The sequence below is a fragment of the Vanessa atalanta genome, chromosome 15 (genome assembly GCF_905147765.1).
Source record: "Vanessa atalanta chromosome 15, ilVanAtal1.2, whole genome shotgun sequence".
Lineage (NCBI taxonomy): Eukaryota > Metazoa > Arthropoda > Insecta > Lepidoptera > Nymphalidae > Vanessa > Vanessa atalanta.
In genome coordinates this window covers 4,226,693-4,246,626 of record NC_061885.1, presented here as the reverse complement: position 1 = coordinate 4,246,626, position 19,934 = coordinate 4,226,693, and the positions used below count along the sequence as shown (strand labels likewise).

General features: G+C 31.7%; 1 protein-coding gene across 5 annotated transcripts in view; it reads left to right on the top strand.

Moving 5' to 3' along the window:
- The window catches only part of LOC125069217 (rab11 family-interacting protein 4B), a 77,400-nt gene that overhangs the window by 54,610 nt on the left and 2,856 nt on the right, over window positions 1–19,934 (top strand). For all 5 annotated transcript variants that reach the window (XM_047678628.1, XM_047678627.1, XM_047678625.1 and 2 more), the window contains 3 exons: window positions 17,538–17,672; window positions 18,901–19,053; window positions 19,391–19,673. In XM_047678628.1, the coding sequence (XP_047534584.1) occupies window positions 17,538–17,672; window positions 18,901–19,053; window positions 19,391–19,673 (571 nt within the window). The remainder of the gene's footprint in view (window positions 1–17,537; window positions 17,673–18,900; window positions 19,054–19,390; window positions 19,674–19,934) is intronic.

The window sequence follows — 19,934 nt, the reverse complement described above, 5'->3', positions numbered from 1 at the left end:
TAAAAGTACAACCTAGTACAAAACGAATATATTTTTAATCATATTTAAAGGGAAAAGTTATATCCACATATTATGTACATATATTTAATCAAAATCAAAATATTGTTTTCCCAAGTAGGCCCTTGAACTTTAACGTAACTTTAAATAAAAGTAATTTTTTAAATCGTCATGTTACACTGTTGAATTAAATTTTGTTAAATATTTTTTTTGTATATGTGAAATGTTTTAACTACGCACGTTAAAATAATAAACATTATATACATATAAATTTTCATTTTTTATAGTTTTCCAATACTTCATTAATATAGTTTATGTAATTTATACTTGTATTTATGCCGTTTTTGGACGCGGTCTTGATTACTTCCGTACCTGTCTTTAATTGAGATACATTTAGGTCAAAAGAAAATAATTTGTAACTATAAATTGTAATGGTTATAAATAATAGTTTCAGTACCTTATTTATTGTATATCAATGGTTTAAAAAAACAATAATATTTTTTATAAAATCATATTGTCTCGTTGATATACCTGCTCCTTAATTACGACATAGTTGGTTTAGACTGCTTAAATCTACATACAAAATGGAAACTTTAATATGATTGTTGAAAACAATAGGGCATGCTTGTACAGTGGGCGTGGGCGTGGGAGTTCAAACTATGTCAAGGATGTATGGAGATACCCGAAACACTTATCTCGACAATTAAAATCAATTATATAATGCAGGAAAAATATTTTTTCGTAAACAATACTTCTATTAAAGCAGTGATTACCGCAATGATTGATACCAATTAATATATGTAATTATTGAAACATATTTATAGTTAGATTCCGCTGAGAAACTTTCTTTTTCTGCCAATGAATACATATATTGCTGTTAATTTTCCATTTAAAGTGTATATATGTTTATGTTAGCTAATATCGCTTGCCTCTTATGTCTAGACGATAATTTATGTTATCGAGTCCCAATCAAACGAAGCACAATTGCAAAATTTACGTAATTATATGTATTGAATATAATTAAACACGATTATTTTATAATAAAACACTGCTTAATCTATAAATACAACCAAAGTGAGTGTGGGCCGAAGAAATACCACCTAGACTACACCTATTTTGGACTAAAATCAACATTAAACTACTTGTTTTCTTATTAAAACAGGATATCTTTGCAATATTGTCACATTATTACAAAGCAGGCTTTCATTATAATTTCAAACAAACTTAAATTAATCGTGGTTGCATAACTGTCATCGGCGACTACTGAAGCATGTCAGTCGATTTATTATGATAATATCTTATCATCATAAAAAAACTAGCGTTGCAAAGGCAGCGCCACACTAAATTGATTTTATACGCAGGTACAGATAATTTCTGATGAATTAAATGTAGCTATGACAAAGTTTTTTACGGTGGTTTTTTATTGGTTTACTTAATTTAAAGCCGAATAAAATATCAAGTATCCCTTGAAAACCATTGTTACATTTTTAGCGACATAAAAAATACTGTTTTTATTTTTCTTTTGCTCCTTTAATGTTGTATTAAATAAACAATAAATTTCAATTCAAAAAGAAGTCTTACAAAAACTCGTTAAAAAAATTCATATTAGCTTTTATATCAAGAATACAATTACTATTAATTTAATAATGTTTCTGATCTGTATCAGAACATGACATTGCAATTTTACAGTAAAAATGAAAAACGAAAATATTTACTTATTGTTTCATTTGCAATCGCTCTCTTAGCCAATTAAATTATTTGATGTGCACTGCCAGCTACTTGTAAGTCTATTAAATCCTATCACTCAACTAAGTCTATAAGCGCATTGAGTCAAATCGATCCGACAGCCAAACCCCACAAGTGTCGAGGGGATCTAATATTATCTAACGTTTAAAAAAACCTCCAGACGGAAAGTGATGTGAAGGAACGCGTGCGAAACCTTCAGTATTGTTTGCAGATGCGATCTGTTTCTTTGTAACGCGTTACGTATTAATGAGATGATATCTGTAATGATTTAAAGCAACACGTCTTGTCACTTTGAATCTACAGAAATGTAATTATTTTATTATTAATTTGTCTCTATGCTCATAATTACAATAACACACTATACACAAAAATTGGATAGTAGGTATTTATTTTATATTTATTAAAGGAAATTATATTCGCAATCTTCTCTCCTTCATTGTTCTTTGACTTGTATCGTATCGTATTTATCTTATGTATATTGTAACACTGCATACATATATTTGATTGATCAGTGAGCAGTAATACAAGTGTATTATTTTTTTAAATGTGATTAATATTACTCTACAGATATACTAGCAGACCCGACCACACATTGCTGTTACATTATACGTAATACCAAAAACCATCTCTAGAACAAGCTGATTATTATGTATGTATGTATGGTATTTGCGTGATGTGCGTCAAAAAAACAGTGATCTATTCATAGATATAGATAATTATGTATGTACAATAAAGTTGAAATTACTTGTCCACTTAGCAGTAGGCCAAAGTTCTATGAATTTCCGTCCAACTTCTTTGAACCAATATACCACGATTTACCAATGTAAACAATCATTATCGTTTCATTATTTATGTTATCACTAAAGAATATTTAACATCGTAAATATGAGTTTCGTGACCTAATGAAAACAGTACAATAATAAATCCACCAGGGGGCAAATCAAATCTAGGTTAGAGCTGTTACAATTAAACCATTTTAGGCGGAGCACTCGTTTTAAGCGACACTTATTCTGGACTAGATCTCGATTCTAGACTAATTGATATAATTAGACTCTGAGTGGGATATATTTAACGTTTCGACGATGTACCAGATGCTTTATATGCTACTAGATTCCGCCCACATGTGTGCAGACCTCAGGAATAAAAAACCATTTTCATTTCGATCCGTTCAGCTGATTTGGCGTGATTGGGTAAACAAACAAAAAAAAAATCGCAATTATAATATTCGTAAGAAGTATTATAAGATAATATTATAGCCACGGAATAACGCTATATCACCTTTTGAATGTCAAAACAACAATGACCGAAAAAATAATCATTTATACTTAATAACAAGTAAGTTAGATCTTATTTTTTTAGTTCACTTAAGTATTCAGTAGTATAAACAATTAATTTTTTTTGTAAGAATCTTCAGTTCCATCTCTTTAAATAATACGGATACTTTATATTTTTCTTTCTCACTTGCTCTATGAGATCTATAACGTTGATAATGTAGTATTGTCGTTATGAATATGACCTCCGTTGACTGTCTTTTAATGACTTGTTTAGTTCTAGAGTCAAGTGCAATGCACAAGCGTACTTTGAATCTTATCACGAGTAACGAATATTTTAGATTTATTATAACTTTGTTTAATAAAAAAACCCCTACTAATTAGTATATGTGTGTCTATCAAACGATTTATAATTTATTTAATTTAGTCTCATCCCATAAAATTAACAAAATCGATAATAATTTATAAGGGTATTCATATATAAACATATTTGGTTTGGTATAGCTAAAGCTTTGTTGAATTTCTTTGTTTCGCATTACTAATACTAGAAAATATGAGTAAGGGGGAAATACGAATGAAACATCGCATGTTTAACAGTATTCCAGACTTGGTAATCAATTTAATAGAGGATCGATCATCTAGGAAAGGATTTGTGGTATGACGTTTGAAATGTTAATAAAAATGAAAATTCCTTTTACCTTCATAGATAAAGATTTTTTAAATTTTATTATATTTAATTATGGCATATTCGTATCTAATGTTAGAAATACATTATAATTATAATGACGATAATCTTTTGAACGATTCCGACCACGGCCGCGGCGGCCTCAAGGGAGACTGGCAAACTACGCAGGACTTATATCCTGCTACTAATGTAATGCTTTAGTGTGTGTGAAAAAACTGGTACACTCTCCATGCCCTCATAATAATTTCAATGGTCAACATATTATTCGCCGGATCAATAAGTGTTTTTCGTGGTACGGGGGAATAAACGCTGTCAACTTCCAAACTTCCGAGCTGCTACTGCGTATTTCTTATAAGAATCCAATAATTTTTTTCTACCTTACCGGTTGAACCCTGGATCTTGGTTTCTGCAGCCATTCGCTAAAGTATATATCACCAAGAATTGTCACACACATAAAATTCAATTTATGCACGTATAAATTAAGCAATATTTAAACTCAACAATTATAACGTAACTCTACAATTGTTCAATTCTTCGTAATTTTCCTACAGACATAACTCGGACAATTTGTTAGTGATTAACAAAAAGTACGTATAATATAATAGCACATTGTTCTTTAAAGAAAAAAAATAATGTACACCAAGCTAATTTTGATGCTGTATTTCAAGTCTGATAAGATCTTCAACTTTTCATTACTCACAACTACTCATATCTCTATTGAAATTGTAATAGCGTAACTCATCTTACAAAAGTTTACGCACTTATATTGCTCAGTATGAAAATTAATATTTCTAGTATTTCTTGAATCATATCCACAAATTATATCACCCTTCCAGGCATCGTCTAGTTGGTATTGATAACTAAAAATATATAACGTCTAATAAAACTATATTATTTTGACTAATCAGGGTTATTTAAACGAAACTTGATATTATAGGCCCATTTAAAGTCACATCAATTGAGATAAAGTATCATCTATTTTTGTAGACTCTTTAAATCAAGGAAAAGATAATATGGGCGGTGTTATTTATTCATAGACGCCATATGGGAGCTATCATCTTCAATTGGTGAAACGAAAACGTAATGGCCACGTAATTTATGACGCGCATTTACTCCCAAAAATGAAATATATTTTTTTGCAGCACATAATGTATATTTTTTGATATAATTAAATCACTATCTGACACCCGTAAACAATCCTCGTAATAACAGCAGCATTCAATTTAAACTTCCATTTCACACGCTCTCACTAACAATAGCTCCAATTTTGATGTTGGATTAACTATTTTTTATCGCCTTATCTCAATTATCATCTGTTTGCTCATTCCTTAGATTGATCAATAATTAATGATATGCTACACTTCACTTTCGCATGCTCTTTCATATACTTAAAATTCAATCTCAATAAATAATTTTGCATCGTTGTAAAAGAGAGAAATCACCTCTTTTACTTTCATTCCTGATGTATTTGTCGTTTTGGTATCTTCCGGTATTACTTTATCGCCAAATAATGCGCCAAATAATACTAACATACATCCATTACACGAAGACGCTTCTCTGAATGACCAAGCTATTATAGTGGCCCCTCGCCCATAAAATTACGAGATGCATCCAGACTAGGGGAGCGAATGCAAGGGGTTATTGCCTTGGAACTATCCATCTGACGATCGTGCATATGTGCAGGGAGCGAATAAAGTTTATTTGTATGGCTCTGCGGCGTTGGCAGGCTGATAATCACGTCGAACCGATGGGTGGGGCGAGCCGGCCGAACCGTTCAGTGTCGAACGCGACGGTGACTTAACACAACGTATATGCTAATTTTAAAACTTTTTATACAACATACAAACATTCAAGTGCAATTTCATTTAAACCAGATTTTAATGAAACTTAACGACCTAGTGCAGTGAATGAAGTGTATCGTTTTATAAAACGATGTTAGGGCAACCGTTGAAAGTTTTGAATCAACTTCGCCAAAGTCTCTTTTTGCCAGATATTTTGATCTTATTATACGACAATAATTAGTTATCATTTCGTGGCAAGATTTTTTAAGTTTATCGAAAGCTGTGAAGTGTTTGCAATCGACTATGTGACAAAGTGCTGCAGTGTTAGAAATCACAAATGTTATGTTAAGCAGTAAGAGGTTACATAGTTCTGTGTAACAAGTTACATCGACTTTTGTAGAATTCAGTGTGCCATTATAAGACTTATCTCTACAAATCTAATCAGTTTTGAAAGTCAAATTAGATGTTGATTAGGGTTTAAGTATAATCTGGTGCAATATTTGAATAGAACCAAAGACAACGTAATAATTTTATAGATACATTCTCTTAAATGTTTAAATCTGGATTCTTCCGCTCGAGAGGCAATATGGGTGAATCAATTGAAGTCGAAGATAGTTTAGAATTAGAGTATGATATGTGGGATGGACAGTTTGACTTTGTGGGTCCCCAAGACCCGCCAGTACGAGGACGAATTACCTCTGACAATAGCGTCACTGAAGATTTGTTTACTGGAGGTCCTCTGACACCACACTTGAGCAATGGCCTAAACGGTGGAAAAAAAACTGCTGCCCATCAATGGTGTGACAATTTGTCTGACCAAGTAAGTTCAAAATATTTCAACTAATGCTCGTCACTATTACAGTTCAATTCATTGTAATAAATAAATATTTGTCCTTATTTGAATCATAAACGATTTCCCATCAACGTCAATTTTATATCATACATACGTATGATACTTTTACTGGAATTTGATTCAGTGCCCATGTAATAACCATTATTTTAATCAATGCTAATTCACCAACGGTATGAGTGTCTTCTATTTATATATTCTTGACTAAATAAGCTAAAAGTTATTCTTGGATAAATCAAGTTTAGTTTAAAAAATCGTAACCGTGAACCGAATTATAGAAAACAAAAGTATTTTTTTCGGTTGATTGAAGCGCGACGTCTCCGCTCTTCGACCTGCTGGTACCATCGCGATATTTTACGAATGTCACGCGATCTTCTACATTCTGCCTACGATAGCTATAAACAAATCTGTCAGTCCTGCATACCATTGTCTTTTATAATCCTTTTGCCATAAGATCTATAGTCGTGTGGGAACTTTTTGACGCATTTTCAATTCCGCAGGACCATAGCACGCGATCTTCAAGTTCATATAATTTAAAAGTATGTAGGCACAAGTATTTACATTACTATTTGCATAGATCAAGAATATTGAGTATCTATAAACGGTTTATAAAAATAAATTTGCGCCATAAACAATAACTTGTTAAATAAAAAAAATTGTGTTATTTTTGATGCGTACGTAATATGTTGAGCAAACAAGATTTATCTAATCCTGAAATCACTATCGATACTACCTACTATCTTGTCAAGAGTTATCAGTTTTCTACTTATACTACATTTATTTATAAGTTGTATAAATATATATAATTTTAACTCTCGAACAAAACCCAACTACTGACAAAGATAAACAGGAGCAATCAAGAAGAATATTTTATCACCAAACTTATACATTAATATTATGTTGACTCTCCCTAAAGTAGGCTCTCTTATCTGTGTATTTTGATCTCATCTAGGGTAGAGCATGACTTCATCACTCGCGTTCGCATCTAAATCGAATTCTGAACATAAACAAACATAACATTTAAGATTTTCATTTCAGAGTGAGATATAGAGACTGCCGCTGTTTCTAAATCTCTCCGTACCCCTCGGTTGTCTTTATCTTAATATAATAGAAGAAAAACATTCTTCTTTAAAACACATACATTATCTATCGACACATCGAACTGTGAGAACGTCAAAACATAGAGTTAGTAGTATTTGGAATTCCAACGATCAATTTTTCATGAAAAGCAAATATAATGGTTTGAATGATACGTATGGGAAGTTTTAAATAACAAAAGCCATTGAACTCTCATATTTCCGTAAGTACATGTAAAACAAACATTTTAACATAAATATAAATAATTAAAAATAATAGAACAGCCGAACGTATTTTTTCATCTATTTTAACGTACATTCAACTTATTAAGTGAAACAATTGGACATTAGAAGAATGCTCGGTTTTGCTTCGCATAACTAACGACGCATTGGCAATGTTGTAAGTTGTTCGTGTTACGTATTAAATGTTCGATGCAGATATAATAGAAAGTTTAAAGAATTGCTAATTAAGAAATTGTTGTCGCACCCTCTTTCTACTCAGATGCTTTGCATATCGTTTAGTAGAAATTTTAATGATTAATAACCATCAAAGACCTGATTGACCTCGAGGATCTTAACAGGATGATTAAAATCTATGCTATATTCTACGAGGCAATCGACTTGTAAACCAAATTTCATTAAAATCGATCTATTCGTTTAAGTGAACTTTCGCATTTATATAATGAACATATATTGAGTTTAGAGTATAAATATTTTACTTGTAGTATGATTACATATCGAATGAGTTTATTATTAAACTCGCAATTAGCTCAACGTACAAATATATAATACGAATAAACATTGAAATCTATGACTACAAATAAAATGAAACAAGTTATTATTGGTTTAAAAATGATATACATTGGTATGCTTGTTAATTTTAAATTTGTTAATTAAAAACTGTGCCAGGGTCTTATCACGTCATAATGTATATCGGTTACAATAATCAGGCCAAGAAAATTATCCTTCCTGTATTTAATATCTTTGTCTGTTGCGTCTGCGTCGTTGGTCTAGTCGTCTAGTTATTAGATTGTAAGGCTACAAATCCTAAGTGTATTCTTCCTACTGAGGGCAAAACCGGCCAATTAAAGTTAGGTACTTTTCCGTCAGGAAATTCTCTGTAGCAGACGGGTTAGACAAGACTTGCACTGTTTCAAATTAGGCACGTAAAGCCGTTCGTCCTATGCCCGATCTCTCCTATCGTGTTGGTTTCCCATCCCATCAGATGATAAGAGTGAAAGAATAAAGAGTACGTTTAGGTCGACAAAACGCTATACAATCTCCTGCACAATCGACTAGTTCTAAAGATAAGCTGATCGAACCGAAATTTGGCCAGAAATATATTATTATCGATTTATCTACTAATTATTACCTCAATACATATAATCAACAGGATATGCCAGCTCTTTTATAAATGTTATTTTAAACCTTATAGATGTATGTTGTTGTATAAACCTCTTTAAGGAAAGTAAGAAGTAACCGCCTGTAAATGTTCCACTGCTGAACTAACGATTCCTCTTTTTTTTTTGAGGAGGCTTAAAGCAAATACCACCACGCCGTAACACATAAAAATAAAGTACCTGGGATTAAACCCACAATCATTGGTTTAGATTTACGTATCCGGACTAGTGGTCATCCCTGCTTTTAATCCCAAGAAAAAAATCACTGCAGAAAGTTTAATTAGAATCGAACAACTCGGATTCGTGCGATAAATAAATAAAGATTGGTATTGATGACGCCTGTGATAAGTCTAAAACGATAAGTCATTTGAATGACGTTATCGATCCTGAGAATCTGCTTTAAAAACCATACAAAATATTTCTTGATACATATGTTAGTATAGTTGATAGATTTAATTTGTAATTAAGGGGTATTTACCTTAGTCACCACGCTTGGCAGACGGGTTGGTGAACGCAGTGGCTTTTATTACGACCTATGCAGTTTTCTGGATTAATCTAAGAGTCAAAATGAAGGCGAAGAAGAAAGAAAATTGTATCACTACAAATCATCATATCGAAAGTCCTTAGCTTTTCAAACTAGTTATAATTGACACTAGTTTTCATGTTTATATATAATATGTTAAATAATTACGATTAAAGTCAATATTTAGTATTATTACTGCATAATATTTAAAATAAACTAATTTAAAACCTGAAGCCGTCTTCCTTGTCAAGAAAGAGTTGTAGCCCTTATTTTATTTTATTTTAAGTAGGACAACCAACAGTAGATACAATATCACATAAAAAAATACATTTCAAATTTATCTTGGCAAATGTTCTACTACTTACAGGTAGTCTCACCATGCACTATCACAATGCACAATATGTATTAAAAATATAAATTAAAGATAATCAATGATTAGATATAAGAATAATAATCTATGATTATAATAAATAATAATTAATAAAACCAATAAGATATACCATTAAAATAGAAATGAGCACAAATAAAATTCTTTATTTTCCGATTGAACTGAGGGCGGCTATCAAGCAATCGGCATTTCGTTTTCACGTGTCTAATTTGCGCGTATAATTTATCTTTGTTTTGGGATATAGACATCGTCAATCAAAGGTCAACAATATCGCGAACAAATATGTGTCGGATACTTGACATCTATTACAAATATGTACTATTATTTCGTAATTCAAACGTTCTTAATATGTATATGACCGTTAAATATAATTAAACCATTTACGCCACAGTCCACTGGACTTTTGTACTGATTAGAAGTTTAACTAATACCTTACTATCAGTTTTAGTGCATTCGCCAAATTAATTCAAAATAAGCCTTTACAATTGTTTTGTATGCTTCAATGATTATTATCCATTAAACCAAAACGTAAAATGTACCTATTTATAAATACAGACACAACCATTTTTACTGTCTTCTGGTAAGAATAGTGATTGTGCCAGTGTAGATAAGACAAGTAATAGGGCACGAAAAACAAAAACTAGGCATCCATGTTGGCAACGTATTGTTGCTGTAAGCCATGTCTCTAACAATACCTATGTTTACAAGCAGGGCACAAATATGATCTCTGTGTGTATACGTGTCGGTGGGTATGACTGCTCGTTATCGGATTGTCGATTTGCATATCCGCCTTCCAACTACCACAATTTGAACATTTATGTAACATGACCTGAACAATCTTGTGAACAAGGATGATATAATGCGTTTGCTTTCAAACAATACATTCAACAATACCAGTTTAAATAAATAAAATCACTCGTATTAAAACTTATTTTGTTATTTTTGAATTCGTTATTACAAAGTTTCTAAATACATACGTGATTATATTTTTTTTAATTTTTATTTAAAATCAATATCGATTAATAGTTATTTATATATTTATTAATATCTTATTGAATATAGGTATCTATTATACTTAGCATTAATCAACTGAATATCTATACCTAAGCTTATATAGAGGTAAAATGTGTTTGTTTGTAAATAATTTTTAATTAACTTACAAGGATTAACATACAAATCTACTGATGAGCATACGAGTATAATACTAACATAGTTTTGAATCTTTATTTGTAATGTTATAACTCTTACTCTTACTCTTAACTGCTTAGTCTGATTTCCTCAATGTGTAGTAAAAGAGTGATAAATTCGCATAGTAATTCTATACGGACAACGGTTGCACGACCGTTAGTATCACGATGACTGCATATCGATTCGTTGCTCCGGTCATCGGGTTCGTTTGACTTATATGTATCGTGTTGCTAGGTCATTCGGAAATACATTTGTAACAATATTCCGTAAATATTAAAGCGCTTGCAACTCATGCGTGATCGAATTAAATTAATCCTTATGCGTCGGAAAAAATGGTTCAAACGTTATATATGGAACTGTAAATTCAAGTTGGATTTCGATTTTTTATTACACAATTTGTTTATTAAACAAATTACACATTTCGATATCCGAAAACCTAATTATATATTTAAGGTTTGTGTGATCATTGAGCATTATACACTCCTCTTGTTTGACGTTTGTACATTAGTAGAACTTTCATTTGATGCTATATTGAATCTTGTATACTCACATTGACAATAGCGTACAGTAGCAAGTTCGATATGTGCATAAATTTGACAAATATTTAAGTAGCCCATAATGGTTGATCTTGATCGATGTAGGCTATTGTTTCTTTGGGAGCTGATGAATTTGATATATAAATGTATTGGGAAATATTATTGTATGTCAAAATATTTTGTTTTATTAGGTTTGTAAATTTTGATAGAATCTACGATGATGATGTTGATTTTTTACTTTGGGAATAAATAAGGGAATAATAACAAAAATAACAATATATTTAATGACGTATATATCATATATATATATATATATATGATATATACGAATGTTGCCATCGTTGTCAATAGTACGCTACCGCTATCAATACAGTACAGCAGTAGCAGTCTGTGCATAATTTTAGCAAATATTACGTAATCGAATCTATTTTCCAGTATATAATGCCAATAATTAATTTCTCGGTTAACATAAGTCGTATACGAATAATGTCATATATGTAAATATTAAGTGCACTGCACTGTGACGAAATTCACTATACGCAGAGTAATTTTATATCCTTCTAAACACGTGTCATATTTCAATCTCTCTTATCATTATCAGTACACAAATTAATCTATGGAACTATCAGTGAAATAAAAAAATAAAGTTTTATATCCTTTTTATTAAGAAAATTTTGCTTATGATCCATTTAACTTTACGCCACGATTCTAAACAGCCAATCAGGGGTCAATTCTACTGACACATTGGGGCTATGATATGTGTATCTCCTATTCTATACGGATACAAATTTCCTCACAAACATAAAATCCAGCTTCATCGTAAATTGAAGTCAATTCTACTTTTTTATATCAGTAAGAATGCGATCTCGATAATATTCCGATCCAACTTCGATCGAACCGCAACTGGATCGTCGTGTTAGTAGAAAAGGAAAACAGTTAGTAGAAAAAAAAAACATTTCGATTCGATTGTGATTTTCGAGTGACAATTTGTTAGTAGCACCTAACTAATATGTCAAACTATAGACAAATAGACACCGTGTATGAAACAGCACGTATATTGTGTAATCAAAATAACAACGTAGGTCAAACCGCGGGACACAACTGTAATACCATAGTGTTCTAACATGATCGAATTTCACATTATTTGTTATCGTTCATTCGCTCTTTGCTTTCATTTCCATCACATCTGAAAACATTCACTCGCGACAGTAATTGAACGTCAAGTAATAAATATCCGTATATGTAAAGCTGGTAACACTGGAAAGTTGTAAGACGGCTTGGACGAAGAAAATGCTCCGCTCTGGGAAGTCACGAGCGCGAACTATTCAGCCCAAGCGCCTATGGATTGCGTTTACCGATAACAATCATAATTTGACTTATTCCTGTCTTTGTACAAACTTGCAAATTTTTTAAACATGTTTACGATTTTATTAATATAAAAACATTAGACGTTATGTTAATTTAAAGTATATTTATCTTTTAATAATATTTATTGTGATTTTTATGTAAATTGAAAATTGTATGTCGACAGTCTTTTTAACCTAAAGAACTAGATTATAAATTTTAAACGCTAAAATATTAAAGTTAGTCAATGAGTTGAATTTTTAAATAATTACCTCGATATTTTTCCTAAATTCTGTCATTTAACTTAACATTTTATATGAACTAAATCAAAGACATGGTATTATTTGTTCATACGTCATTATAACAAACAAAACACTTCTTTGTGTTTGTTTAAAATTACCTTAAATACAAGCATACAATGATCTCAAACGCTCATTAAGCGCTGAGATAATTCTGTCCACATGTTTAGGTCAATTGCAAAGGTTATCGCTTATTTTTAACAAGATTATTATTTTAACGTTTCGCCGTTATTGTTTTAATTTGAAATTGTCACTGTATTATAATATTATTCATTGTTTCACACAATTATATCTTTATTTTAGTATGATATACTATAAAATTTTGACTTGAAAAACTTTGAATGAATATCATCACTTTTTTGTGAATATTTGTTCGATACAAGTTCCAGATATTCTTCTTATTCTTATGCAAAAGATTAACATAACTTGCCCGTCTTTGGACATGGCTTTACTTTTCAATATAACATTATAAAGTAGTTTTGTAATGACTTCGATGTGTCGTAATTTAAAATTAATTTTACTTTCATACGAAAGTGACTAAAGGAAACCAATACTAAAGAAATAATAGTCGTGTGTGTTTATTTGCTAAAACGAACATGTATTTTATATTAAATTGTACATTAACACTTTTTTTATTGGAGCCAAATAAACCTTCACAATTTTACTAATAAATACTAAATTATATGGAAAAAATTGTATAGTATATAAAAAAATTAATTTACTTATCAAAATGGAATTCAGAGAAAAGTAATTTACTATTTTAACTTTAATGGTATTCTAATGACTAGCGCTTGCGACGCTCATCAGAGATCGGTTCAATGCTCATCTAGTTTCGAGGCGAACACGCAATTCTATTATTCTATAATATCTAGAGTAATTGGTACTGAATCTATTTCCATAATAATATTATTGTAAACGCGAAATACTTGCTTTTCGATTTCCCCAAGTGACGCTGACTTATGAATGAATAATGCGGGCAATCTATTTTTTTTAATTAATTCAAATAAGACGATACACCACAAAGAACATGACAAAAAACATCCGCTTTTTACTGTAACTAATCTATGCCCGGTGGAGCGGAATGTTATTTTATCTTATCATAATTGCTATGAATCTATTCCATTTATTTGTAGTCATCTCTCGTCTATTAATCTCAAAAAGTTCATATATAAACAATTATATATGAGGGTAAGTAAGCCAGTGTAACTGCAGGTAAAAGGAACATAAAACCAATATATAAGGAAAGGTATATATTTCTTCCACCGCCAATTACTGTGAGTGGAGGTGGCTACTTGCCATCAGGTTTCCCATTGCTCGTCCGGCTACCTAGGTATAGCATAAAAAAAAATTACGTTCTTACCTAGAACTATTATTGGAAAAGGACATTAATTTCTCCACATCAAATATTAAATACTATACCGCTATACTTACTACACAGTCAATATTTAACCATTTCGATAGACATGTTTCATTTTTAATTTTTAATTAATTTTGTTCGAGTGGACTCAAAGTTAATACCGATAACGGTGAAAGTAGATATCTAGAAGAGGTATATTTTATCGATCGGCTATGTCTATCTGAGCCGGCATCAGCGGGTTCCCCCTTTTTTTTAAACGCAACTCACTTTCACAGATATAAAATTATATCGTATTGCGTACTGAACTGCTATAATATACAACGAAACCAGTTAAAAGAAATGATTCACGCTTGGCGTGTGATCAATTTTAATTATTTATACAGCTAGCGACATTCGAATCATTTTTTTCTCAATCAGAGTCTAGGACAGCAAGTCGAACTTCAGTGCATTTATGACTTTGTTTTTATCATACGTAATATTTTAACAAAATGAAAAAGGACCTACTGGCATATAATCTATTTATTTATTCTAATAATTACATAGCAAATAAAAATATTATATTGGTACTCTATTATATTCGACAGAATTCTATTGAATGTCACATAGATATTATATAATACTAGTTATCGACCGCGGCTTCGCTCCCTTTGTAGTGGTTAGTTTATTTTTGGTATGAAAAGTAGTCGTATATTCTTCTTCGGGGTCCTAATTTGCTTCATACCAAATGGGATCATCCATTCATTCGGCTCAGCGGTTGGATCATAAAAGATCAAAACACAGACAGAGTTACTTTCGCATTTATAATATAAGTATAAATAATTAATTAATATAGATAATATATATGTTTGTATTATAATCTGAAACTTACAAATAAACAAGCTTTGACACTGCTTTAATGTCTGTACTACAAGTACCTTTATTATTTATGGATTCGTAATAAAACGAATCCATAAAACTTTTAGACGTAAACAGGCTCAGTATTCATCTGTTAGTTCCCAACATCTGTCTCATTCATTATATACAACAAGCGTTCATTGCTCTCCGTTCCCAAGAGTCTAAACTCTAAACGATCCTTCCTGTTTGTCGTTAGGTTCCTTTGACGTCAACATTAGTCACAGCTATGTGTAACACGACGTACGTACATATAAGTATATCTATGACACATTACGCTTCATTTATAGTTTAAAATAAGCTTACATCTTTTTAAGTACCTATTAAATATGTCATTGACAACAGTTCTACTGTGCTTGAAACGGTTTTACGAATCAAATCAGGTTTCGCACTTGTGTACGGAATTACGGATTTATGTGCGCGTACCTATAGATATATTATATGCATATAAGTGACTTGGCATACATCACAAGACTTTCGGAGCAGTTCTGATTCCCATTAAAAATACTTTTGTATTTGCAATGTAATAAATACTTTCGTTTTTCTTGTGCATCCATGAATATACATACTGCTTATTATTGTGTGCGTCTCTTAGCTTTAGGTTAAGTTAGGTTTTAGTAATCTCTCCAGCTGTTTCTTATTTATTCAAATAGCTATATTTTCTTTTTTTTTATTAATATACATATATATTGAGTGAGTACTAATCAAAACATGTTATAATATGTATAAAGTAGTATGTAGTATGTATTTAAAATAAATAATCGAGATCCTATACTTATCAACGATCGTTTTCAATAATATCGTAAATTTCAATTATTAATCAATTCATAACTAATATGAACAGTCAGTAATGTATCAAGTCTAGAATGCGTATAATTCAATATATGATGATACTCTCTCAAAAGTTGTTTCGTAAGGAAATAAATATTAAAATAAATATGATTACACTATTCTCATATAAAATATTACACATATAATTTCGGTATTAAATACGTATTGTGTTAATTTCCTCCGAAATCTATTGAAAATAATTATATAGTAGAATGACGTAACATACAGACTAATAATGTAATTAATTTGGATTGAGTAAGAAATGTAGGGGGTATGAATTTGTTAATGCAAATGAAGTAATAACATTTACAAGAAAGTTCTTTCAAACAATAGCAGTAATAGTGCTAATGAAATTATTGTGTTACACAAACAAACTTAACTCCCCCATTATAAGGTGCTCGTAAACAATTTAAAAAAAAAAACAAATGTAAAGTTTGATTAAAGTAAAATTAAAAATTAAGTCCCTTAACATTCATTATAATGAAAAAATCTAATGATAATTTTATTTAATGTGTAAAAAATGTTAGTGAATGTTTTATGTAAAGATATATTTACCACATTGTCAATAATACAAGTGCTATCTCTTAAATTAAATTGTAAAAAAAGGTCTACGAGATCGATTATTTCCAGTCGCACTCGATTTCGAAGAAGTATTCAAGGACAGGAACGAATTAGTTTTAGTCAGATGCGAATAGTTCATAAAACTCGTTTCATTTGCAATAAACAATTTAATGTGAAATTACGTGCACGAACGTCCTGTAAGTGTTTTATACTTATTAAATGTTTCTGTATAAATAATAAATATAATTATATAACCATTGTATTAGAAAATGCATTTTGTACAACTTATACCTAAGTTGGACTACCTGATCAGCCTGGTTAAGTTCTCCGTAGCTCTTGGCTAAATATAGATAACTACTGGACGTTCAATTCCTAAATATATATATGAATTCCTCTTAACATTTGCCTTATAATTAATTGTAGAGTGAATTAGGTACTGTATATATAAATGATAAAATACCATTAGCATAGGAATGTTGAATAATATTTTAACTTGGCATTTATAAGGTATACACTCTAGACCCACCAGACTATTCTCTAGAACCGGATTTCGGGAAGGGCAAAACGGCCCGGAGTGTGGGCCTCCACTATTGTTTTTTGTTTATTTTATTTTAAAAAACAATAATACTTGGTCAGAATAACATTTTTTTACAATGTGTCGAAATGCGTAGTGTTTGTGAAATACAATGAAACAATTGCATAAAATGGATTTGCTTAAAAAAAGATGCCTGTACATGCTGAGCTGATATGCAGCTCTACGGGCAACTATTTACATACAACACTGATAATAATTATTAAATCCTTCTTCCTCAGGTCCAGCTCTTACAACAACAAGTGACCACACTCGCCGACACGCAGAGCACGGCCGATGAGAGGTACGCTCGCGCAAAGGCCGACAACGCTGTGTTGCAAGCCCGTGTACATATGTTGGACGAACAGATACGCGAGGTAATTAACTGTTAAGTGTTCATCTTATTATTAATAATAGGTTCTAATTTTCGACATGTCCGCTCCATGACGATAAGAAAGACAAACTTTCCGAAACATGCATTCCTCGATAAAAATACATAATGGTAATTAGAATCATTTATATTAATTAAATAAATAAAAGTATGGACAACTTGCAAATTCGATAAGGGATTATTAACACTAATCTTCTATGGAAGAATTTTTATATCTATCTATTGATAAATATTAAAACACAATACGTAAATATACTGCAATACCGTCACAATTCTTAACTCTTATTTAAAACTCTGGTAAGATGGTTAAAACCAATATTTTTAATGTGTTGAGTTAGTATGGCTTCACACCATTATGCCTGAGCCAATGAGGCATATGAAAGAGAAAAGAGGATTCATTCCGAAATCACAACATTAAAATTTTCACCGGGTATAATGTGAATATCAATTTCTTAGAGAAGAGTAGGCAAGAAACACAGTCGTTATAATAATTTTAAAAGTGATAAACATGCTTGCATATAATAATTACTTACGAATAAATAACCAGAGTTTCATGATCAATGAAACATTAACAGTGAAAAATAAAATTTTCTACGCCTATGCAAATGAGCCTATAAAGAAAAAAAAATGAATAGTTTACCAATATTTAATAATAGCATCAATTAGAAGGTTTTAATTGCTGTAAAACATCATAGAATTAACAATAAACTGATGTAATTTAGCTCGTTTCGCATGATTAAATTATACAGGCCAGCCTTCCACTGAGCAAACAGCAGTAAGTCGTGATTGTAGCATAGCTAGCTATAGATAGTCATACTATCTACTTCCAATTAAAGATATAAATAATATATTACTAAACAAAAACACTAAAAACGAAAACCTAAAATTTATTTTGTAGTATTGTTAAATAAGGGAAAAGAAATAATCAGGTATTTTTGGTGTCATTTTCACCAGTTTTCCGATTTAATTGGTGATTTTTATCCTTATTTAAACCACCCTTGATTTTATAATCTACTCATTGAATAGATACTCATTAATATCGGTTCACAACCGAGGGATATATAAACAAATATACACTCAAAAATAACGGTCGCGCTGATAACCGTATTCACAAAGGCAGCAAAATTTTAATAAATAAAATTAAACGCATCTTTTGGTTGAAACTATGTATTTTTCATATGTACCTAACTGAATGTTGCACGTGTTCATTTTAGATCGAGTGTAGATGTGAGGAGCGTATAGCAGAGGAACAGAAGCGATGCCGAGACGCGATCTCACGCGTCGAACGCGACCGGGACGCGCAACTCGCAGCGCTGAACGACCGTCTCGCAGCTGCAGAATCCGAGGCGTCGCATCTTAAGCAAGAGGTACGAATTTGTTATGAATAAATCAAACTTTATGAATATAAACTCATTCCGATTTCGCAAGTGAGGTGAAAGCAAACCAGTGATATAAATTATATATTTAAAAGATAACACTATAGTAATAATTAATAAAATGATTTAACAATAATCGAACATCAAATAAAAAAGAAACTGATACATTCATATTTTATTCGATTCGATTAGATAAGATTAATAGAACATTTTCGATATCTGTCTTATTTTCCCGATAATGTAGTCAGCCGCTTATTAGTATATAAATGAATATAAATATTTATATATCAAATGGTGGAACTCATTTAAATGAAACCTATCATTTAAGGTCGGCAGATTACGGGGCGTGGCGGAAACGTTGCGCGCAAACGCCGACACTGGCACTCGGAGCGCTCGCGAGGCACAGGAGGCGGCGGGCGAGCTGGCGGCGCAGCTGAGCGCGGCGCGGGACGCGGAGCGGCGCGAGCGCGAGGCGGCGGACGCGGCGCGCGCGCAGCTGGCCGCCGCGCAGCTCGAGCTGCGGGCTCTGCGCGCCGCGCCGCCGCCGCCGCCCGACCCGCGCCTGCACGAGCTGCGCCAGGAGCTGTTGCTGCTGCGCACGCAGAACAAATGTCAGTATTTCTTAACACTCGCTGGCCCTTATCTGTTTTGCTTGGAGTCAGTTCCATTTGTTTTCAACTATTCCATCCCATTCGGTTCACTGAAACCTAAGAGTAGAGTTGTTTGGAAATGTTTCTGCTTTTGGATCGGTTTCTCATCACAAACTCTTGAGGAGCAAGCGGTTCATACTACATGTTATATTTGTTTTAACAACAACTTTGCTTTCAAACAGCGCAGACAAAAAAAAGTATCTTAAAAGAGTTGTGCTGTCC